Source organism: Oncorhynchus keta, chromosome 22 (assembly GCF_023373465.1).
Source record: "Oncorhynchus keta strain PuntledgeMale-10-30-2019 chromosome 22, Oket_V2, whole genome shotgun sequence".
Taxonomy (NCBI): domain Eukaryota; kingdom Metazoa; phylum Chordata; class Actinopteri; order Salmoniformes; family Salmonidae; genus Oncorhynchus; species Oncorhynchus keta.
Genome location: NC_068442.1, coordinates 21,622,478 through 21,644,597, shown reverse-complemented (window position 1 = coordinate 21,644,597; position 22,120 = coordinate 21,622,478). Strand labels below are relative to the sequence as shown.

General features: G+C 43.7%; 1 protein-coding gene across 2 annotated transcripts; it reads right to left on the bottom strand.

Annotated features, from left to right (window-relative positions):
- Positions 1-13,705: 13,705 nt before the first annotated feature.
- rbm28 (RNA binding motif protein 28) lies at positions 13,706-21,591 on the bottom strand. Of its 2 annotated transcripts, none has more exons than XM_035798472.2 (18): positions 21,107-21,591; positions 20,776-20,928; positions 20,562-20,668; positions 20,161-20,236; positions 19,643-19,735; positions 19,299-19,485; positions 18,719-18,897; positions 18,417-18,590; positions 18,168-18,241; positions 17,912-18,047; positions 17,772-17,836; positions 17,454-17,612; positions 17,047-17,196; positions 16,584-16,658; positions 16,324-16,492; positions 15,992-16,169; positions 14,386-14,503; positions 13,706-14,295 (listed from the first exon to the last, which is right to left on the bottom strand). In XM_035798472.2, the coding sequence occupies exons 1-18, from the start codon at positions 21,222-21,224 to the stop codon at positions 14,158-14,160; spliced, it is 2,349 nt and encodes a 782-aa protein (XP_035654365.1). In that variant the 5' UTR covers positions 21,225-21,591; the 3' UTR covers positions 13,706-14,157. The 2 variants fall into 2 exon arrangements, with proteins under 2 accessions (XP_035654365.1, XP_035654364.1); XM_035798471.2 differs by having other exon boundaries at positions 18,719-18,909; positions 21,107-21,590.
- Positions 21,592-22,120: the final 529 nt, after the last annotated feature.

Sequence of the window (22,120 nt, the reverse complement as noted above, 5' to 3'; positions counted from 1 at the left end):
GACTGCCCTCGACCAGCACAAAAACATCCTGTGGCATACTGCACTAGCATCAAATAGTCCCCGTGATATGCAACTTTTTAGGGAAGTCAGGAACCAATATACAGTTAGTTAGGAAAGCAAAGGCTAGCCTTTTTCAAACAGAAATGTGCATCCTGTAGCTCTAATTCCAAAAGGTTCTGGGACACTGTACAGTCCATGGATAATAAGAGCACCTCCTCCCAGCTGTCCACGGCACTGAGGCTTGTAAACACTGTCACCACTGATGAATCCACGATAATCGAGAATTTCAACAAGCATTTCTCTACGACTGGCATTGCTTTCCTCTTGGCTACCCTATCCCGGCCAACAGCTCCGCATCCCCCGCAGCTACTTGCCCAATCCTCCCCAGCATCTCCTTAAACCAAATCCAGATAGCAGATGTTCTGAAAGAGCAAAACCTGGACCCGTACAAATCAGCCAGGCTAAACAATCTAGACGCTCTCTTTCTAAAATTATCTGCCACCATCGTTGAAACACTTATTACTAGTCTGTTCAACCTCTCTTTCGTATCGTCCGAGATTGCTAAAGGTTGTAAAGCTGCCGGGATCATCACCCCTCTTCAAAGGGGGAAGACACTCTAGACCAAAACTGTTTCAGACCTATATCCATCCTGCCCTGCCTTTCTAAAGTCTTCGAATGCCAAGTTAACAAACAGATCACTGACCATTTTGAATCCCACCATACCTTCTCCGATGTGCAATACGATTCCCGAGCTGGTCACGGGTGCACCTCAGCCACGCTCAAGGTACTAAACGATATCACAACCGCCATTGATAAAAGACAGTACTGTGCAGCCGTCTTCCTCGACCTGGCCTAGGCTTTCAACTCTGTCAATCGCCGTATTCTTATCGGCAGACTCAACAGCCTTGGTTTCTCAAATGACTGCTTCGCCGGGTTCACCAACTACTTCTCAGATAGAGTTCAGTGTGTCAAATCGAAGGGCCTGTTGTCCGGACCTCTGGCAGTCTCTATGGGGGTGCCACAGGGTTCAATTCTCAGGCCGACTCTGTATATATCAATGATGTGACTCTTACTGCGGGTGATTCCTTGATCTACCTCCACGCAGATGACACCATTCCTTATACATCTGGCCCTTCTTTGGACACTGTGTTAACAAACCTTAAAACAAGCTTCAGAGCCATACAACTTAGAATATGTGGACAAATACATATGTGTCTGGCTGGACTGTAAACTCTCCTTCCAGACTCATGTTAAGAATCTGCAATCCAAAATTAAATCTATAATCGGCTTCCTATTTCGCAACAAAGCCTCCTTAAATAATACTGCCAAACATACCCTTGTTAAACAGACTATCCTACATCGACTTCGGCGATGTCATTTAAAAAAAATAGCCTCCAACACTCTACCCAGCAAACTGGATGCAGTCTATCACAGTGCCATCCATTTTGTCACCAAAGCCCCATATCCATATACCACGCACCACTGTGACCGGTATGCTGTCGTCGGCTGGCCCTCGCTACATATTAGTCGCCAGACCCACTGGCTCCAGGTCATCTATAAGTCTTTGCTATGAAAAGCGCCGCCTTATCTTAGCTCACTGGTCACCATAACAACACCCACCCGTAGCACGTGCTCCAGCAGGTATATCTCACTGGTCATCCCAAAAGCCAACACCCAATTGAGCCGCCTTTCCTCCCACTTCTCTGCTGCCAATGACTGGAATGAATTGCAAAAATCGCTGAAGTTGGAGACTTATATCTTCCTCACTAACTTTAAGTATCAGCTATCTGAGCAGCTTACCAATCTATGCAGCTGTACAGAGCCAATCTGTAGATAGCTCACCCAACTACCTACCTCATCCCCATATTGTTTTAATGAACTTTTTTGCTCTTTTGCACCACAGTATTTCTACTTGCACATCATCATCTGCACATCTATCACTGTGTTAATTTGCTAAATTGTAACTACTTCGTTACTATGGCCAATTTATTGCCTTACCTCCTTACTCCATTTGCACACACTCTATATAGATTTTTCTATTGTGTTAATGACTATACTTTTGTTTATCCTATGTGTAACTCTGTGTTGTTTTTTGTCGCACTGCTTTGCTTTATCCTTTAACCTAGACCCACTCCAATTTGCTTACCGCCCAAATAGGTCCACAGACGATGCAATCTCAACCACACTGCACACTGCCCTAACCCACCTGGACAAGAGGAATACCTATGTGAGAATGCTGTTCATCGACTACAGCTCGGCATTCAACACCATAGTACCCTCCAAGCTCGTCATCAAGCTCGAGACCCTGGGTCTCGACCCCGCCCTGTGCAACTGGGTACTGGACTTCCTGACGGGCCGCCCCCAGGTGGTGAGGGTAGGCAACAACATCTCCTCCCCGCTGATCCTCAACACGGGGCCCCACAAGGGGGTGCGTTCTGAGCCCTCTCCTGTACTCCCTGTTCACCCACGACTGCGTGGCCACGCACGCTCCAACTCAATCATCAAGTTTGCGGACGACACAACAGTGGTAGGCTTGATTACCAACAACGACGAGACGGCCTACAGGGAGGAGGTGAGGGCCCTCGGAGTGTGGTGTCAGGAAAATAACCTCACACTCAACGTCAACAAAACTAAGGAGATGATTGTGGACTTCAGGAAACAGCAGAGGGAACACCCCCTATCCACATCGATGGAACAGTAGTGGAGAGGGTAGCTAGTTTTAAGTTCCTCGGCATACACATCACAGACAAACTGAATTGGTCCACTCACACTGACAGCGTCGTGAAGAAGGCGCAGCAGCGCCTATTCAACCTCAGGAGGCTGAAGAAATTCGGCTTGTCACCAAAAGCACTCACAAACTTCTACAGATGCACAATCGAGAGCATCCTGGCGGGCTGTATCACCGCCTGGTACGGCAACTGCTCCGCCTCAACCGTAAGGCTCTCCAGAGGGTAGTGAGGACTGCACAACGCATCACCGGGGCAAACTACCTGCCCTCCAGGACACCTACACTACCCGTTGTTACAGGAAGGCCATAAAGATCATCAAGGACATCAACCACCCGAACCACTGCCTGTTCACCCCGCTATCATCCAGAAGGCGAGGTCAGTACAGGTGCATCAAAGCTGGGACCGAGAGACTGAAAACAGCTTCTATCTCAAGGCCATCAGACTGTTAAACAGCCACCACTAACAGTGAGTGGCTGCTGCCAACACACTGTCATTGACACTGACCCAACTCCAGCCATTTTAATAATGGGAATTGATGGGAATTATGTAAATATATCACTAGCCACTTTAAACAATGCTACCTTATATAATGTTACTTACCCTACATTATTCATCTCATATGCATATGTATATACTGTACTCTACATCATCGACTGCATCCTTATGTAACACATGTATCACTAGCCACTTTAACTATGCCACTTTGTTTACTTTGTCTACACACTCATCTCATATGTATATACTGTACTCGATACCATCTACTGTATGCTGCTCTGTACCATCACTCATTCATATATCCTTATGTACATGTTCCTTATCCCCTTACACTGTGTATAAGACAGTAGTTTTGGAATTGTTAGTTAGATTACTTGTTGGTTATCACTGCATTGTCGGAACTAGAAGCACAAGCATTTCGCTACACTCGCATTTAACATCTGCTAACCATGTGTATGTGACAAATAAAATTTGATTTGATTTGATTTGATTTGATCCTGGCCAGGTCGCAGTTGTAAATGAGAACTTGTTCTCAACTGGCCTACCTATAAAATAAAATAAATTGTACTCCCCCAATACTTAATTGTATCCCATGCTGTGTTGACATTTTCTTAGCGGAACAGACCAACATAACTTTGGTTTTCTTGGTGTTTAAACTTCTTAGGGCTGCAATCCCGTTAACGGGATCGTAATGACAACAGCCAATGAAAGTGCAGGGCGCCAAATTCAAAACAAGAGAAATCTCATAATTAAAATTCCTCAAACATACATGTATCTTATGCCGTTTTAAAGGTAATCTTGTTGTTAATCCCACCACAGTGTCCGATTTCAAATAGGCTTTACAGTGAAAGCACTACAAATTATTATGTTAGGTCACCATCAACTCACAGAAAAAAATCTGCCATTTGTCCAGCCAAAGAGAGGGGTCACAAAAAGCACAAATAGAGATAAAATTAATCACTAACCTTTGATGATCTTCATCAGATGACACTCATAGGACTTCATGTTACACATTACATGTATGTTTTGATAAAGTTCATATTTATATCAAAAAATCTCAGTATGCATTGGGAGCATTACGTTCACTAGAGCCACATCATTTTACAGAAATATTAATTATAAATGTTGATAAATACAATTGTTAGACAGCTGTGTCAGATTTAAAAAAAACTTTACGGAAAAAGCAAACCATGCAATAATCTGAGACGGCACACAGAAAATAAAAAAAATATTCTGCCATGTTGGAGTCAACAGAAATCACATATTCCCTTACCTAATATTCCCTTACCATTGACGATCTTCATCAGAATGCACTCCCAGGAATCCTAGTTCCACAATAAATTATTGATTTGTTCGATAATGTCCATGATCTATGTCCATGTAGCTACTTTTGTTTGCGCGTTTAGTACACAAATCCAAGCGCTCGTGCAGGTCCATCTGAAATTCGGACGAAAACTTTAAAAAAGTTATATTACAGGTCGAAGAAACTAAGTATAGAATTAATGTTTAGGATGTTGTTATCCTAAATCTTCAATGAAGTTCCAACCGGAGAATTCCTATGTCTGTAAAGAAGCCATGAAACGCAGGTCACTATCATGTGAAATGCGCATGACCAGGACCTGGCTCTCTGCCAGACCACTGACTCAAACAGCTCCCATCCAGCCTCACAACACAGTAGAATCCTCATTCAAGTTTCTGAAGACGCTTGACATCTATTGGAAGCCATAGGAAGTGCAACTTTATCCATATACCACTGTGTATTCAATAGGGGCTGGGTTGAAAATCGACCAACCTCAGATTTCCCACTTCCTGTTTGGATTTCTTCTCAGATGTTTGCCTGCCATATGAGTTGTGTTATACTCACAGACATCATTCAAACAGTTTTAGAAACTTTGGAGTGTTTTCAATACAATACGAATAATAATATGCATATATTAGCAACTGGGACTGAGGAGCAGGCCGTTTACTCTGGGCACCTCTGAGCATCTTTCATCCAAGCTACTCAATACTGCCCCTGCAGCCATAAGAAGTTAAAACAAGTTTGTTACGGCAACCAACTCCCTGATATTCTCCAAATCTCCTTGTAAAGCTTGCTGTACGTGTTGAACCAATTGTCCTGCTGTATAACTTGTAATATCATCTGCAAATATAGTAGCTTGAGTTACAGATAAGGCATAAGGAAGGTCATTGGTATATATTAAATAAAGAAGTGGCCCAAGGCAACTGCCCTGCAATATTTCACAGTTTAAAGCATGAGGGGAAGAAAATTAACCATTGATATAGGTGGAGTGTTGCCTGTCAGTTAGATATGACTGTACCCAATTCAACGCTACCTCCTTAAAATCATAATGCATTAATTTTGTCAAAATTATTTCATGATCCACTAAATCAAATGCTGCACTAAAATATAAAAATACTACACCCACAAACCTGTCATTATCCATAGCATTACAAACCTGTCATTATCACTAAGGTCATTACAGAAAACACCAGGATTATATGTGAAGATAACATTGAGGAGAGTAGCCTTTTCTGGGTGTTTGGTGTCATACCTTGTGGAATTGGTAATAATCTGAGAAAGATTTCAAATCCAATCACATTTTATTAGCCACATGCGCCGAATACAACAGGTGTAGTAGACCTTACATTGGAATGCTTACTTACAAGCCCCTAACCAACAATGCAGTTAAAAAATATGAATAAGAATAAGAAATAAAAGGAACAAGTAATTAAAGAGCAGCAGTAAAATAACAATAGCAAGACTATATACCAGGAGGTACCGGTACAGAGTCCATGTGCACGTAGGTAGAGTTATTAAAGTGACAATGCATAGATAATAACAAAGAGTAGCAGAGGCGTAAAGGAGGGGTGTGGGGGGGGGGTGCAAATAGTCTGGGTAGCCATTTGATTAGATGTTCAGGAGTCTTATGGCTTGGGGGTAGAAGCTGTTTAGAAGCCTCTTGGACCTAGACTTCCGGTACTGCGTTCCGGTTTTGTCCAGGATCCAGTTGCAGAGGGAGGTGTTTAGTCCCAGGGTCCTTAGCTTAGTGATGAGCTTCGTGGGCACTATGGGATTGAACGCTGAGCTGTCGTCAATGAATAGCATTCTCACATTGGTGTTCCTTTTGTCCAGGTGGGAAAAGGCAGTGTGGAGTGCAATAGAGATTGCGTCGTCTGTGGATATGTTAGGGCAATATGCAAATTGGAGTGGGTCTAGGGTATCTGGGATAATGGTGTTGATGTGAGCCATGACCAGCCTTTCAAAGCACTTCGTGGCTACAGAAGGGAGTACTACGGGTCGGTAGTCATTTAGGCAGGTTACCTTAGTGTTCTTGGGCACAGGGACTATGGTGGTCTGCTTAAAACATGTTGGTATTACAGACTCAGACAGGGAGAGGTTAGAAATGTCAGTGAAGACACTTGCCAGTTTGTCATTGCATGCTCACAGTACACGTCCTGTTAATCCAAATGGCCTTGTGAATGTTGACCTGTTTAAAGGTCTTACTCACATCAGCTGCGGAGAGCATGATCACACAGTCATCCGGTACAGCTGGTGTTCTCATGCATGATTCAGTGTTATTTGCCTCGAAGTGAGCATAGAAGTAGTTTAGCTCGTCTCGTAGGCTCGTGTCACTGGGCAGCTCGCGACTGTGCTTCCCTTTAGGGATTCCCATTGCTTTAGGACTTGGTCAGGTGGTTTAAGCATGTCCCAGTTTAGGTCACCTAGCAGGAAAAATTCAGACTTAGTGTAAGAGGCCAGGAGAGAGCTTAGGGCAGGTAGGGTACAGGCCGGTGCTGATGGAGGATGATAACCTCCAGCAACAGTCAACAAATAGCTATTTGAAAGTGTAATGCTTAAAACCAAACAATCAAATTGTTGGGGACAGACTTGGTGAAGAAAACCAAGCACTGAATATGATCCTTGGTAAAGATTGCCACACCTCTACCTTTGGAAGATGTTTTGCAGAAAAAGGTTGTAACCAGAAAGGTTAACATCATTATTCAAACACTCAGTAATGACCTAAACATCTGGATTGGAGCTTTGAACCCACACTTTCAATTGATCCATTTGACGTAATAAGCTTCTATTATTAACGTGCAGAAAACCCAGGCTTTTACAAGAGGAGAAATCAGTGAAACATATCAGAACACAAGTCAGAATTGGGGCTAGCAACAGAAGATGGGCCAGCGTGTACATGCACATTTCCAGATATCATCAACAGGAATACAATCAAGACACGGCAGAGAACAGCGAGAGCTCCGCAGTGTTGATTTATTTTGAATGTGCATTAGATGGCAACAAGATCATATTATACAGCAATTTCACCAGGTAACATGAATACAAAGCCGGTGAGATGTGGTTAGAATAGGATGGGAGGCCAAAAGTCTGTTTTTTTAAATATTTTTTATTTCACCTTTATTTAACCAGGTAGGCTAGTTGAGAACAAGTTCTCATTTGCAACTGCCACCTGGCCAAGATAAAGCATAGCAGTGTGAACAGACAACACAGAGTTACACATGGAGTAAACAATTAACAAGTCAATAACACAGTAGAAAAAAAAGAGAGTCTATATACATTGTGTGCACATTGTGTGCAAAAGGCATGAGGTAGGCAAATAATTACAATTTTGTATTTACCGATAGACTATGTACAGCTGCAGCGATTGGTTAGCTGCTCAGATAGCAGTGTATAACCAAGAGAGTCAGAATCCCGGGTGTGGTTATAAGCATTCTCTGTTTGAATGTTCATAGTCAAAGTATGCATGAGTCATGAGGCAAATAGCAAAACACACAAGAAAAAATACATAACGACTTGGGGCTAGCCATTGTAAGTTCAGAGTCACTCGCCCCAACAGTGCCTGTGTGCTGGAGGCGAGTGAAAGCTTGGGAGAGACAGGGGGGAGTGTGGTGGGGGTAAATGTACCAGGCAGGGGTAGACAACCAGGGCAGACGGTGAACAGATCGCCAGGTGGAATCCAAGCAGCAGTGCAGCAGGAGTAGGTGTCACACCATCTTGGGAGAAGCTTTTATTTCTGGAGGCAGAGTTCTTGAAGAAAATGCCAGTGGATGGTCTCTGAACAGCGGCAAGGGGCTTCAAGGCCCCTTGGGGTAGCCTGCCATTTGTTGGGCTCAAAAGGCTTCGACATCTCTCACTTCACACCAGTGCTAATTGAAGTTGTATCTGGTCTGTCTGGTCTTTCTCAGTTCCTGGTTGGATGGTGTCCTTGGTAGTATTAATCATTCCAGGTAATTTTGCCCAAAATTAGGTTGTATGTTTGGAGATTTGACCTGGAGAGAAGGTATGCTGTGGAGGGTAGCATCCTGTATACAGTAGCAAGAAAAAGTATGTGAACCCTTTGGAAATACCTGGATTCCTGCATTAATTGGTCATACAATTTGATCTGATCTACCTAGCCTACCTTAGCCATTTGATCCCTGGTTCATTGAACGAGGTAATTATTTTATTAAGACATAGAAAGTATTTGGTTGTAATTAAATAATGTTGCAGGGTGGCCAACCATCCTCCTGGAGATTCCAGAAGCTACTGGGTTTGCAGTCTTTTGCGCCAGCCCTGCTCGAACACACCACATTATAAAAAAAATCAGCTGCACAAGAGGACCTTGATAAATGTTTGAGCAGGGTTGGATCAAAAGCCGGCATACCCAGTAGCTCTGCTGATGGAGGGTTGACAGACCACGTGTTTCATACAGTAGGTTTATCAGTGCAGTATTTTACTTTGTGGGGGAAGTGCCACAATGGCAGGAGATACTGTATGATACATGGGATCAGAGAAGAGCCTTCCATTGTCAATACCAGTGATAATGTTATTTTGTGAAGTGGTTCGTTGCACCATTCAATACAATTTTCAGTCACCTTTTTGGCCCATGGTGACTTGAGCTTTCAGACAAGTAAAAAATTAATGTCAAGCCCTGTCCAGACACAATATGTCCAGCGTGGAGGATTGTCCACATGGAGGTCCAGCTGGTGCTTACACAGGTGTTCTCAAGCTCGACTCCAGAATGCAACTAAAGGGTTCAGATAGAAGTGAGGGACTGTAACCCCACCAGCTATGGCCTGTGATTGGTGGGTCCCAGTCAGATGACTGAGTTCACTGGCAACCTGATCCCTAACACGGAGGTGTGAAGTGGCCTCTGCCACTGGAGCCAGGCTGAGACAGAGGATGGTAGCCTACCTCAAATCAAATCAAATTTTATTTGTCACATACACATGGTTAGCAGATGTTAATGCGAGTGTAGCAAAATGCTTGTGCTTCGAACATGCAGTAATATCTAATAAGTAATCTAACCTAACAATTTCACAACTACCTTATACACATAAGTGTAAAGGACTGAATAAGAATATGTACATAAAAATATATGAATGAGTGATGGCCGAACGGCATTGGCAAGATGCAGTAGATGGTATAGAGTACAGAATATACATATGAGATGAGTAATGTAGGGTATGTAAACATTATATACAGTGGCATTGTTTAAAGTGGCTAGTGAAACATTTATTACATACATTTTCCATTATTAAAGTGGCTAGAGTTGAGTCAGTATGTTGGCAGCGGCCCCTCAATGTCAGTGATGACTGTTTAACAGTTTGATGGCCTTGAGATAGAAGCTGTTTTTCAGTCTCTCTGTCCCCGCTTCGATGCACCTGTACTGACCTCGCCTTCTGGATGATAGCGGGGTGAATGGGCAGTGGCTCGGGTGGTTGTTGTCCTTGATGATCTTTATGGCCTTCCTGTGACATCAGGTGGTGTAGGTGTCCTGGAGGGCAGGTAGTTTGCCCCCGGTGATGCGTTGTGCAGACCTCACTACCCTCTGGAGAGCCTTGTGGTTGTGGGCGGAGCAGTTGCCGTACCAGGCGGTGATACAGCCCGACAGGATGCTCTCAATTGTGCATCTGTAAAGGTTTGTGAGTGTTTTTGGTGACAAGCCGAATTTCTTCAGCCTCCTGAGGTTGAAGTGGCGCTGCTGCGCCTTCTTCACCACGTTGTCTGTGTGGGTGGACCATTTCAGTTTGTCCGTTATGTGTATACCGAGGAACTAAAAACTTCCCACCGTCTCCACTACTGTCCCGTCAATGTGGATAGGGGGCTGCTCCCTCTGCTGTTTCCTGAAGTCCACGATCATCTCCTTTGCTTTGTTGACATTGAGTGTGAGGTTATTTTCCTGACACCACACTCGGAGGGCCCTCACCTCCTCCCTGTAGGCCGTCTCGTCATTGTTGGTAATCAAGCCTACCACTGTAGTGTCGTCTTGAAACTTGATTGAGTTGGAGGTGCGCATGGCCACGCAGTCATGGGTGTACAGGGAGTACAGGAGAGGGCTGAGAACACACCCTTGTGGTGCCCCAGTGTTGAGGATCAGCGGGGTGGAGATGTTGTTACCTACCCTCACCACCTGGGGGCGGCACGTCAGGAAGTCCAGGACCCAGTTGCACAGGGCGGGGTCGAGACCCAGAGTCTCGAGCTTAATGCTGAGTTTGAAGGGTGCTATGGTGTTAAATGCTGAGCTGTAGACGATGAACAGCATTCTTACATAGGTATTCCTCTTGTCCAGATGCGTTAGGGCAGTATACAGTGTGATTGCGTTGTCTGTGGACCTATTGGGGCGGTAAGCAAATTGGAGTGGGTCTAGGGTGTCAGGTAGGGTGGAGGTGATATGGTCCGTGACTAGTCTCTCAAAGCAATTCATGATGACGGAAGTGAGTGCTACGAGGCGGTAGTCATTTTGCTCAGTTACGTTAACTTTCTTGGGAACAGGAACAATGGTGGCCCTCTTGAAGCATGTGGGAACAGCAGACTGGGTTAAGGATTGATTGAATATGTCCGTAAACACACCAGCCAGCTGGTCTGCGCATGCTTTGAAGACGCGGCTGGGGATGCCACCTGGCCCTGCAGCCTTGCGAGGGTTAACACGTTTAGATGTTTTACTCACATTGGCTGCAGTGAAGGAGAGCCCGCAGGTTTTGGAAGTGGGCCGTGCCAGTGGCACTGTATTGTCCTCAAAGCGAGCAAAGAAGTTGTTTAGTTTGTCTGGGAGCATGACATTGTGGTCCGTGACGGGGCTGGTTTTTCTTTTGTAGTTCGTGATCGACTGTAGACCCCGCCACATACCTCTCGTGTCTGAGCCGTTGAATTGTGACTCTACTTTGTCTCTATGCTGACGCTATACTGAAGCTTGTTTGATTGCCTTGCGGAGGGAATAGCTACACTGTTTGTATTTGTTTATGTTTCCGGTCACCTTGCCCTGATTAAAAGCAGTGGTTCACGCTTTCAGTTTTGCCCGAATGCTGCCATCAATCCAGTTTCTGGTTGGGGACTGTTTTAATAGACGCTGTGGGTACAACATCACCGATGCACTTGCTAAAAAACTTGCTCACCGAATCAGCGTATTCATCAATGTTGTTGTTTGACGCTATGCGGAACATATCCCAGTCCACGTGATCGAAGCAATCTTGAAGTGTGGAATCCGATTGGTCGGACCAGCATTGAACCTGAGCACGGGTGATTCCTGTTTTAGTTTCTGTCTATAGGCTGGGAGCAACAAAATGGAGTCGTGGTCAGCTTTTCCGAAAGGGGGAGGGCTTAATATGCGTCGCGGAAGTTAGAATAACAATGATCCAGGGTTTTGCCAGCCCGGGTCGCGCAATCGATATGCTGATGATATTTAGGGAGCCGTGTTTTCAGATTAGCCTTATTAAAATCCCCAGCTACAATAAATGCAGCCTCAGGATATGTGGTTTCCAGTTTACATAGAGTCAAATGAACTTTCCTTCAGGGCTGTAAATGTGTCTGCTTGGGGGAGAATCTACACGACTGGGATTATGAACGGAGAGAAATCTCATGGTAGAAAATGCGGTCGGCATTTGATTGTAAGGAATTCTAGGTCAGGTGAACAAAGGACTTGAGTTCCTGTATGTTGTTATGATCACACCACGTCTCGTTAATCATAAGGCATACACCCCCGCCCTTCTTTTTACCAGAGAGATGCTTGTTTCTTTCGGCGTGATTCGTGAAGAAACCAGGTGGCTGTACCGACTCCGATAGCGTGTCTCAAGTGAGCCATGTTTCTGTGAAACAAAGAACGTTACAGTCTCTGATGTCTCTCTGGAAGGCAACCCTTGCTCGGATTTTGTCTACCTTGTTGTCAAGAGACTGGACATTGGCAAGTAGTATGCTCGGGAGCGGTGCGCGATGTGCCCGTCTACAGAGCCTGACCAGAAGACCGCTCCGTCTGCGGCACCGTTGTTTTGTGTCGCTGGCTGGTGGACCAAACAGAGGATCTGCTTCAGGAAAGTCGTATTCCTGGTCGTAATGCTGGTGAGTTGTTGGTGAGCTCTTATATCCAATAGTTCCTCCCTACTGCATGTAATAAAACCGAAGATTTCCTGGGGTAACAATGTAAGAAATAACACATTTAAAAAAATACTGCATAGTTTCCTAGGAACACGAAGCGAGGAAGCCATCTCTGTTGGCGCCAGAAGATACATAAGTGAAGGTCAAAAGTTGATGTCTCTATGTCCCAGCCAGAGAGAGGGTTCAGTGAGGGTTTCATGTTTAAAGGTAAGGGGTTTTAGTACACATATCAACATTGTGCGGGTTTATGGATTCAGTCTATCACAGTGCCATCCGTTTTTTCACCAAAGCCCCGTATACCTCCCACCACTGCAACCTGTATGCTTTCGTTGGCTGGCCCTCGCTTCATACTCGTCGCCAAACCCACTGGCTCCAGGTCATCTACAAGTCTCTGCTAGGTAAAGCCCCGCCTTATCTCAGCTCACTGGTCACCATAGCAGCACGCGCTCCAGCAGGTATATCTCACCCCTAAAGCCAATTCTTACTTTGGCCGCCTCTCCTTCCAGTTCTCTGCTGCCAGTGACTGGAACTGCAAAAATCACTAAAACTGGAGACTCTTACCTCCCTCACTAGCTTTAAGCACCAGCTATCAGGGCAGCTCACAGATCACTGCACCTGTACATAGCTCATCTGTATATAGCCCATCCAATCTACCTCATCCCCATACTGTATTTATTTTTGCTCCTTTGCACCCCAGTATATCTACTTGCACATTCATCTTCTGCACATTCTACCATTCCAGTGTTTAATTGCTATTTTGTAATTATTTCACCACCATGGCCTATTTATTGTCTTACCTCTCTTATCCTACCTCATTTGCACATGCTGTATATAGATTTTTCTACTGTATTATTGACTGTATGTTTTGTTTATGCCATGTGTAACTGTTGTTGTATGTGTCAAACTGCTTTGCTTTATCTTGGCCAGGTCACAGTTGCAAATGAGAACTTGTTCTCAACTAGCCTACCTGGTTAAATAAAGGTCAAATCACATTTTAAAAAATAAATAAAAATGAAATAATGTTGATGTTCCCAAAATGTATTGATTCTTTGAAAAATGTTCTTGAATCACAGATGACCATTTAACATGAATACAGACAGACTAAACAAACTGTCTTTGTAAGTTCTTTAATAAAATTGTAATTTACATTTTTGAAAGCTCTGATATTCTTTACATTATTATTGACCAATAGTTAACATGAACATAAAACACAGTAAAGAGTACAGCATCAGCATCTGTTGTGAAGAACACACACATTGTTTAACATGTGCTTCCAGCTGATGCAGTCTGTCAGAGTCGGGGTCAATTCAGGAAGTTAATTATATTACGATATTCCATCTCATAGCTTTCCCTTACCACTGATGGCACACCACACATTGTGTATAACATGAGGACACAGACATATGACAGTGTACTACGCTGGACTCTCCAAAATACACAGTTCAATGTTATTTTAAACATCATACCATTGTTTCAACATGTCAATGATGTAGAAATCAACTTAAGGAAAAGGTTATTGGGGTATACCAAAAAATGGCCTCGCTCTCTCTCACACACACACAACTAACTGTTGAACCATTTGTTCTTCTTGATGTTTGTGGTCTTGTTGCCGCCCATCAGTTTCCTCTTGTACTGTTCAACCAGGTTGTCAAAGCGGTCATCCTCTTGGTTCCTAAACCGCTTCTTGGCCCCCTTTGCGCTCTGGAAAACAATTGAAGACAGTTCAATGTTGGGGCCTGTTCTTGGGGCCACGACATGCAGACATGGGTAATGTGTGTGTGTGCGAGTAACCTTTGTTCTGGGCTGTGTAGGTTTCTCCAGTGACGTTCCTCCCTGTAGCTCTCTCCTGCTGGGCCGGTTCTTGGGCTTCTTAGGCTGGGCAGGCTGCGGCTTCCCCTTATCACGTGCCCTGCACAATGAAAATTATACCATGTAGTTTGTGTTACATTATTATGATAGGTAAAGTACAGTTGAAGTCGGACGTTCACATACACCGTAGCCAAATACATTTAAACTCAGTTTCACACATTTCCTGACATTTAATCCTAGTAAAATGTCCCTGTCTTAGGTCAATTAGGATCACCACTTAATTTTAAGAATGTGAAATGTCAGAATAATAGAGAAATATTTATTTCAGCTTTTAATTTTTTCATCACTTTCCCAGTGGGTCAGAAGGTAGCATTGCCTTTAAATTGTTTAACCTGGGTCAAACGTTTCGGGTAGCCTTCCACAAGCTTCCCACAATAAGTTGGCTGAATTTTGACCCATTCCTCTTGACAGAGCTGGTGTAACGGAGTCAGGTTTTTAGGCCTCCTTGCTTGCACACACTTTTTCAGTTCTGCCCACAAATATTCTATAGGATTGAGGTCAGGGCTTTGTGATGGCCACTCTAATACATTGACTTTGTTGTCCTTAAGCCATTTTGCCACAACTTTGGAAGTATGCTTGGGGTCATTGTCCATTTAGAAGACCCATTTCCAACCAAGCTTTAACTTCCTGACTGATGTCTTGAGATGTTGCTTCAATATATCCTTCTATTTTTTTCAGACCAGAGGACATTTCTCCAAAAAGTACGATCTTTGTCCCCATGTGCAGTTGCAAACCATAGTCTGGCTTTTTATGGCGGTTTTGAAGCAGTGGCTTCTTTCTTGCTGAGCAGCCTCTCAAGTTATGTCGATATGGGCCTTGTTTTACTGTGGATATAGATACTTTTGTACCCGTTTCCTCCAGTATCTTCACAAGGTCCTTTGCTGTTGTTCTGGAATTAATTTGCACTTTTCGCACCAAAGTTTGTTCATCTCTAGCAGACAGAACACGTCTCCTTCCTGAGCGGTATGACAGGTCCCATGGTGTTTATACTTGCATACTATTGTTTGTACAGGTGAACGTGGTATGGTACCTTCAGGCTTTTGGAAAATGCTCCCAAGGATGAACCAGACTTGGCTATTTTTTTTCTGAGGTCTTGGCAGATTTCTTTTGATTTTCCCAAGATGTCAAGCAGAGAGGCACTGAGTTTGAAAGTAGGCCTTGAAATACATCCACAGGTACACCTCCAATTGACTCAAATTATGTCAATTAGCCCACTAGAAGCTTCTAAAGCCATGACATCATTTTCTGGAATTTTCCAAGCTGTTTAAAGGCACAGTCAACTTAGTGCATGTAAACTTCTGACCCACTGGAATTGTGATACAGTGAACTATAAGTGAACTATAAGTGAAATAATTTGTCTGTAAACAATTGTTGGAAATATTACTTGTGTCATGCACAAAGTAGATGTCCTAACTGACTTGACAAAACTATAGTTTGTTAACAAGAAATTTGTGCAGTGGTTAAAAAAAGTGTTTTAACCAACCTAAGTGTATGTAAAATTCCAACTTCAACTCTATTTGTGTGTTACCTGATCTTTGGGCCACGGTGAGAAGGTAGGGCTAGAACCTTCCGTCTTTTCTTTCCATCCTCCAGTTCTACATGTTCTAGAACCGGGGTGGTCTGGAAGCCTGCATACTGCCGGCCCTGCTTCTGGTCCTGTGGCTGGGTCTGGAACAGGGTCTGGGCCTGTGGCTGGGGGGGAAGTACTAGACGAGAGGGAAAGAAAAGCGAGAGAAATGTCAGAAACAACAAAAAAGCAAAAACAAAGACAGAAAACGGAGGGAAAATAGCACTTCCACCAGAATTGATGAGCTGTTTGTATTATATTCAGGGTTAGGGCAGAAATGTACAGCGTCATACCTCCATCCTTTCTGTCCTGTCCGGATGGTAACGACTGTGTCTGCGTCTTCGCTGGCCCCTCCTTCGTTACCATGGCACTCTTGGGTTTAGACGCACACCCCTGAGGTCCAGTCTTGCCTCCAGACTGCGGCTTCACTCCTCCCTGAGGGCCCCGCCCCTTGAAACGCTCCTGGTAACCATGGAGAGAAAATTGTTACTCTTCATTTTAATCATCACAAACACAAACACACACACACACACACACACACACACACACACACCTTGACTTGTTGTTGTCGCATTTCTTTCATCTTCAGCTTCTTTCCATCTTCAAGAGAGAACTCAGCGATGGGCCTCTAGACAGATACCACACAGGAAATCACACAAGAAAAAAAAATTTAATAACAACCTACAAAGTCTTTTCAATAACACATTCTCATCATTAGGCAAGAAAATTGTCAATATTGATCAGATGCTGTAGGTTACCAAACCAAACATGAGTATGTGTAATTCAACATTCTCCTCAATATTGATGACTACAATGTTTGAGTCCATATCCAATGTGTTCCGATATAAATTACTGCAGGTACTGACATCAACTGAAAGGCAAAGACAACATTCAGAAACATAACCTGGGATTACATTCTCAAACAGCTGCATTCTGTCCAGGATAAGGTTAAAGACGTGCTCTGGACACGTGTATGCATAACACACAGATCAACAATAACACAGCGCCACACACACCTTGGTGTTCCCGTAGATGTCAGGGTTGTTGTTGAGGTATCGTAGTGTCTTCAGAGCGTGTTCATGTTCTTGGAACTGAACGAAGCCGTAACCTAGTGACCGGCCTAACACCTGACCACGCTCCGGCTTCTTATCATACATCACCCTGCACTGGGTGGTGGTGGATACAGATTAAGATGGTGAGGAAAATAAGAGAGAATAGAGGCAAATGGTAGACACAGAAAGAAGAGAAAATTGGAGAGAGATTGTAAAGAGAAATGAAAGGCCATTCAACATGGGCAGGAAACTTTATAGGACAATAGTGCTACCATGTGGTCACTAAGAGATCACCTGGAGAGATGAGAGGACCTAATGACATACTTTAATCAGATGGAAACAGCTATGGAAATGTGGTAGCAGTTTCTTACCTCGGTAATGCGGACCACCTTGCCACCCCCTGCAGCTTTCAGGCAGAGTTTTCGTAGTTGTTTGACGTCTACAAATTTGGGCAGGTTGTGGACACACAAGCGGGTCTTAGACACAAACACATTAATGTCCCGTAGCTTGGTCAGCTTCAGGTCCTCAAACTAAAATGGGAGAGAGGGGAGCGTTAACAAATGTACACACTCTGGCCTTCCTCAAACAAACATACACTGAGGACACAAGCCCTCAGTTACCAACACAATGTGTTGTGATTGTAAGACAACACTGATGCTTTGATTGGTTGAAAAACCAGAAGTACTCACTCGGGTCCTCTTGGCCATGTCTGCTGCTGGAACACCCTCAGCTGCCTTCGTTCCTGACCGTATCACTGAAAGAGAGAGAGAGAGGGATGAGATGGAGGGGTGGGGAGAGGAGAGGAAAAGGGAGGAGAGAAGTAACTTACATCCCTCTCTAGCCAGGTAGAGGTTCCTGGTCCCTGTATGAGTTTTAACCTTCTTGTCCTTTAGTTTGACAGCGTCCTCTCTGCTCACCGCCGCTACAATGTTCAGCTTCCTACCATCCACACGGATACCCCCGCTCTGAGACAGACAGACACACAAACATGTTGCCCCCAAACATAGATAACATCAATTCAAAACTCATCAGAAGAGATGTACGTAGAGAATAAATTAGTACTTTAACATTCTATTCAGTCTCACCTCTGACTCATCCTCTGCATCAGCAATGCATTTCTCTGCTGCTTCTTTAGACTTGAACTGAGCAAATGCAATACCTGACCAAACACAACAGTCAACAACCATTGCGAACCAACACAATCATGATTCAATGTTAACATATAGACCTCTATCTTCTGACTGGAATCACTTAATTGCATTGGTTAACTTTAAGAGGGGAGTGTGTCAGCGATAGAGAGAGAGAAGGATGTTGTGTTGGCGCAAGGACTATACCTTTAGAGTGTTCAGTGTCTGGGTGTAGGCAGATCTTGATGTACTTCAGTTCTCCATACTGCAGTAACACCTCCTCTAAGCCCTCCTCCTCCGTATCAAACGATAGGTTCCTGATGAAGATGGTTTTGCCCTGATTAATATCTGATGGGAGGGGCTTCCTGTTGGCTGCACTATCTAGAAAGTCAAAGAGAGAGGCCGAGAGAGGACCAGAGAGACAGAGGGAGAATAGTCAAAGGGGTTCAAATGGAGGGCAAGGTGGAGCATACACACTTTAATCACAAGAAAAGACAACCGATTCATACCAGAATCCTCATCTTCATCATCTTCATCATCTTCATCATCAGACCCAAGGTCACTTGTTTCATCGCAATCTGACTCCTGAGACTCTGAATCTTCATCCTCCTCATGATCCTCTTCATCGTCCTCTTCACTCTCGTGCTCTGATCGGCTGTCTGGCTGCTGAGCTGGCTTAGAGCCGACTCTGTAGAGAGGACTGTTAAACACAACAGTTCAACAAGAACTTGGCTGAAGTACTGCAGTTCTAGGAACCAACGGACAAAGTCAAGCCAAAGAAGGCTAATTCAGACATTTAATAGGTCTAAATCACAGGTGTCAAACTCATTCCACGGAGGGCGAATGGCTGTGGGTTTTCGCTCCTCCCTTGTACTTGATTGATGAATTAAGGTAACTAATTCATAAGGAACTCCCCACACCTGGTTTTGTAGGGCTTCATTGAAAGGAAAAATAAAAACCTGCAGACTCTAGGCCCTCCATGGAATACGTTTGACACCCCTGGTCTAAATATTTACAGCCCATCATTCACTTTAGTTCAATAAACTGAGGACATGCAGAAATACAGATTAAGACTGCAAACGCTCATACTTGTTCTTTGAATGTGCTTCTGGTTTCTTCTTCTCCTCCTCCTCTTCCTCCACCTTCTCCTCCTCCTCTTCAGAGTCACTTTCAGGTGCCGCTTTCTCTGCTGCAACCTTTTCCTCTTTCTTAGCTCCTGGCTGAGTAGCGACAAACTTGTCTTTAGCCACAGCCCAATCCACAGCTACCTGCCTTCCTGTAAAGGATAGAGGATAGAATGACTTGATCAGAGTAGAGGAAGCTACAGTAGACTGTTGAGATGCTCCCCATCTTTATGAGAGATATTCACAGGGCAGAAAAAGGTGTCCGTCTCTCTCACACATACAAACACACAGCAGGTTAAGGTGTCTCACCTTTGATCTCTTTCAGGTTCATGGCGTTCAAGGCTTTTCCTGCCTCTAAGACGTTCTTAAACTGGACAAACGCAAAGCCCCTCATCTTCCCATCTGAAGATGAACAGAGTGAGGAATGGTCAGCCATCAGATAGAAAACATGTTATTGACATTAAAGTTGTCTTAGCGCAAAAAAAAGCACCAAGGCTCAACAGTGCTTAGTGTGGTGATTGAACCAAGGCTCAACAGTGCTTAGTGTGGTTGGCTGGTGACTGCACCAAGAATCAACCGTGCTTAGTGTGGTTGGCTGGTGACTGCACCAAGAATCAACCGTGCTTAGTGTGGTTGGCTGGTGATTCGCTCAAAGTAATGGAATGTGTGCCATTTAGCAGACGCTTTTATACAAAGCGGCTTACAGTTATGCGTGCATACATTTTTTTGTGTATAGGTGGCCCCAGGAATAGAACCCACTATCCTGGCCTTACAAGAGCCATGCACTACCGACTGAGCTACAGAGGGCCCCAAAGTGAGGTCTGTACCTGGTTTGAGTGGAATGTTGGCCTCCAGAACTGTCCCAAACTTGGCAAAGGTCTGCTTCAGATCCTCATTCGAGCACTGTGAGAACATAAGACAAACATTCACAACTAACTAGGTGGCAGGTAGCCTAGCGGTTAGAGCGTTGGGTCAGTAACCGGAATATTGCTGGTTCGAATACCTGAACCGACAATGATGAGGTGCCCTTGAGCAAGGCACTTAAACCCTAATTTGCTCCAGGCGTGCCGTAATACTATGGCTGACCCTGTAAAACAACACATCTGGTATATGTGACAATAAAACATCTTACATATTTTCTTAACTGAAGACAATAAAGCAACCTCACACAAAGCAGAGGAAAAAGATAAACAATGTTTATCTGTGTGAGTGTTTATGCATTTCATACCTTGAAACTGAGATTCCTTATGATCAGTCTGGCTTTCCTTCTGTTTTTCTTTAAGCCTCCTTCAGATTTCTGTTCTTTTTGGGGTACTGGATCTTTTGGTGCCGTGGCTGTGTAGAAGACCACAATACATATTTGAACCATCACAAATGTAAGAGTTATGAATTACGTAGGTACCTAAATAACAAACTAAGCATCCACGTTAAGTTTTACAAACCTGTTGTTCCCCTTTTCTTGTCGTTTAGTTTCTTCTTGGCCACCGACACGTTTATCTTCTGTCCATCATAGTCTTTCACCTCTCTCACAGCGCGCTGTGCATCCTCCTCCATGGAGTAAGTGACATACCCAAACCCCCGACATTTCTCTGCACCTGAAAGGACCACATGCCATACTGTTGTTTAACTTCTCACACATATTGTTTAATATTATTATTATGCATGACAGGGTCTGGCTTCTTGTAGTTTCATGACATGTTGAAATAATCCGCACAGTTTTACAAAGATGACAAATTAGCAAAATTAGCTAACGTTAGCTAGTAGCCGTCTCACCTTTTTCCTTGACAACAAAGCAGTGCTTTACAGGTCCAATCTCAGAGAATATCTCCTCCAGGCGGTCGTTAGATGCATCTGCTGGCAAACTCCGGACGAATATTGTAAGGGCTGACATGGCTTATTCTGTGCTAAGACCTTACGTTTCTTGTTCTGATCACTGTTGCTTTTTGTTAGCCAGTCAAAAAAAATAGAACACACTGGCAAGCTAACAAACTAGCTCGCTACTTTCTCTCCAACACTTCCAAATGTATACTCGCCACAGATACTTCTAAACTATCAAAAAAATAGTCTTTACTTCCAATATATTGACAATTTAAACAAAATAATAGGAAAACTGTATGAAAGCATGGTAAACGCTAATTTGTTAAAATGGGCAACACACGTTTTCCGGATGTGGCAGCCATCTTGGAATTGAAAGGAAGTTGTAATCCGTGATTTCCGGCAACTCTTCTTCTTCGTTATGACAGTGAGCGAACCAACTAGTCAGTGCATTCTTGCCACCGTGCCTGTATCATACAAAGCTATTAGCTGTATATGCAGGCTTTTGAGCCATCCATCTAAACAAACATGCATGTTTCCACCAACCAGAGTCAAACAAAGTCCAACGTTAATGTTATTTTAACAATGATCTCCAAAAATAGAACGCATGATAATAGCTAACACAAGTGGTCAGGGTGGTTGGTACTGGCAGATGACATGCAACGGTTGACAAAACATTTTGTTCACTAAAGCTAGGAACCAAAACATGAAAATATATTGTACATAGAAGATTTTAGAATTGGCATCCTTTCCAGTGTAAATATTTGAAAATAAACTTATGGAAACTGACAAATTCATCTCAATTCATGCTTTTATCCAGTTACGGGAAAATGGCACTTCTGTTTGAAAACATTGAATTGAAGAGTTGCAGTATGTCTTGACAATACATTTATTTTAATAAAAATTCATGAAGATTGCATAGATAATTTTCAACATATACAATCACACATATAATAAAAGTGTTTGTCTATC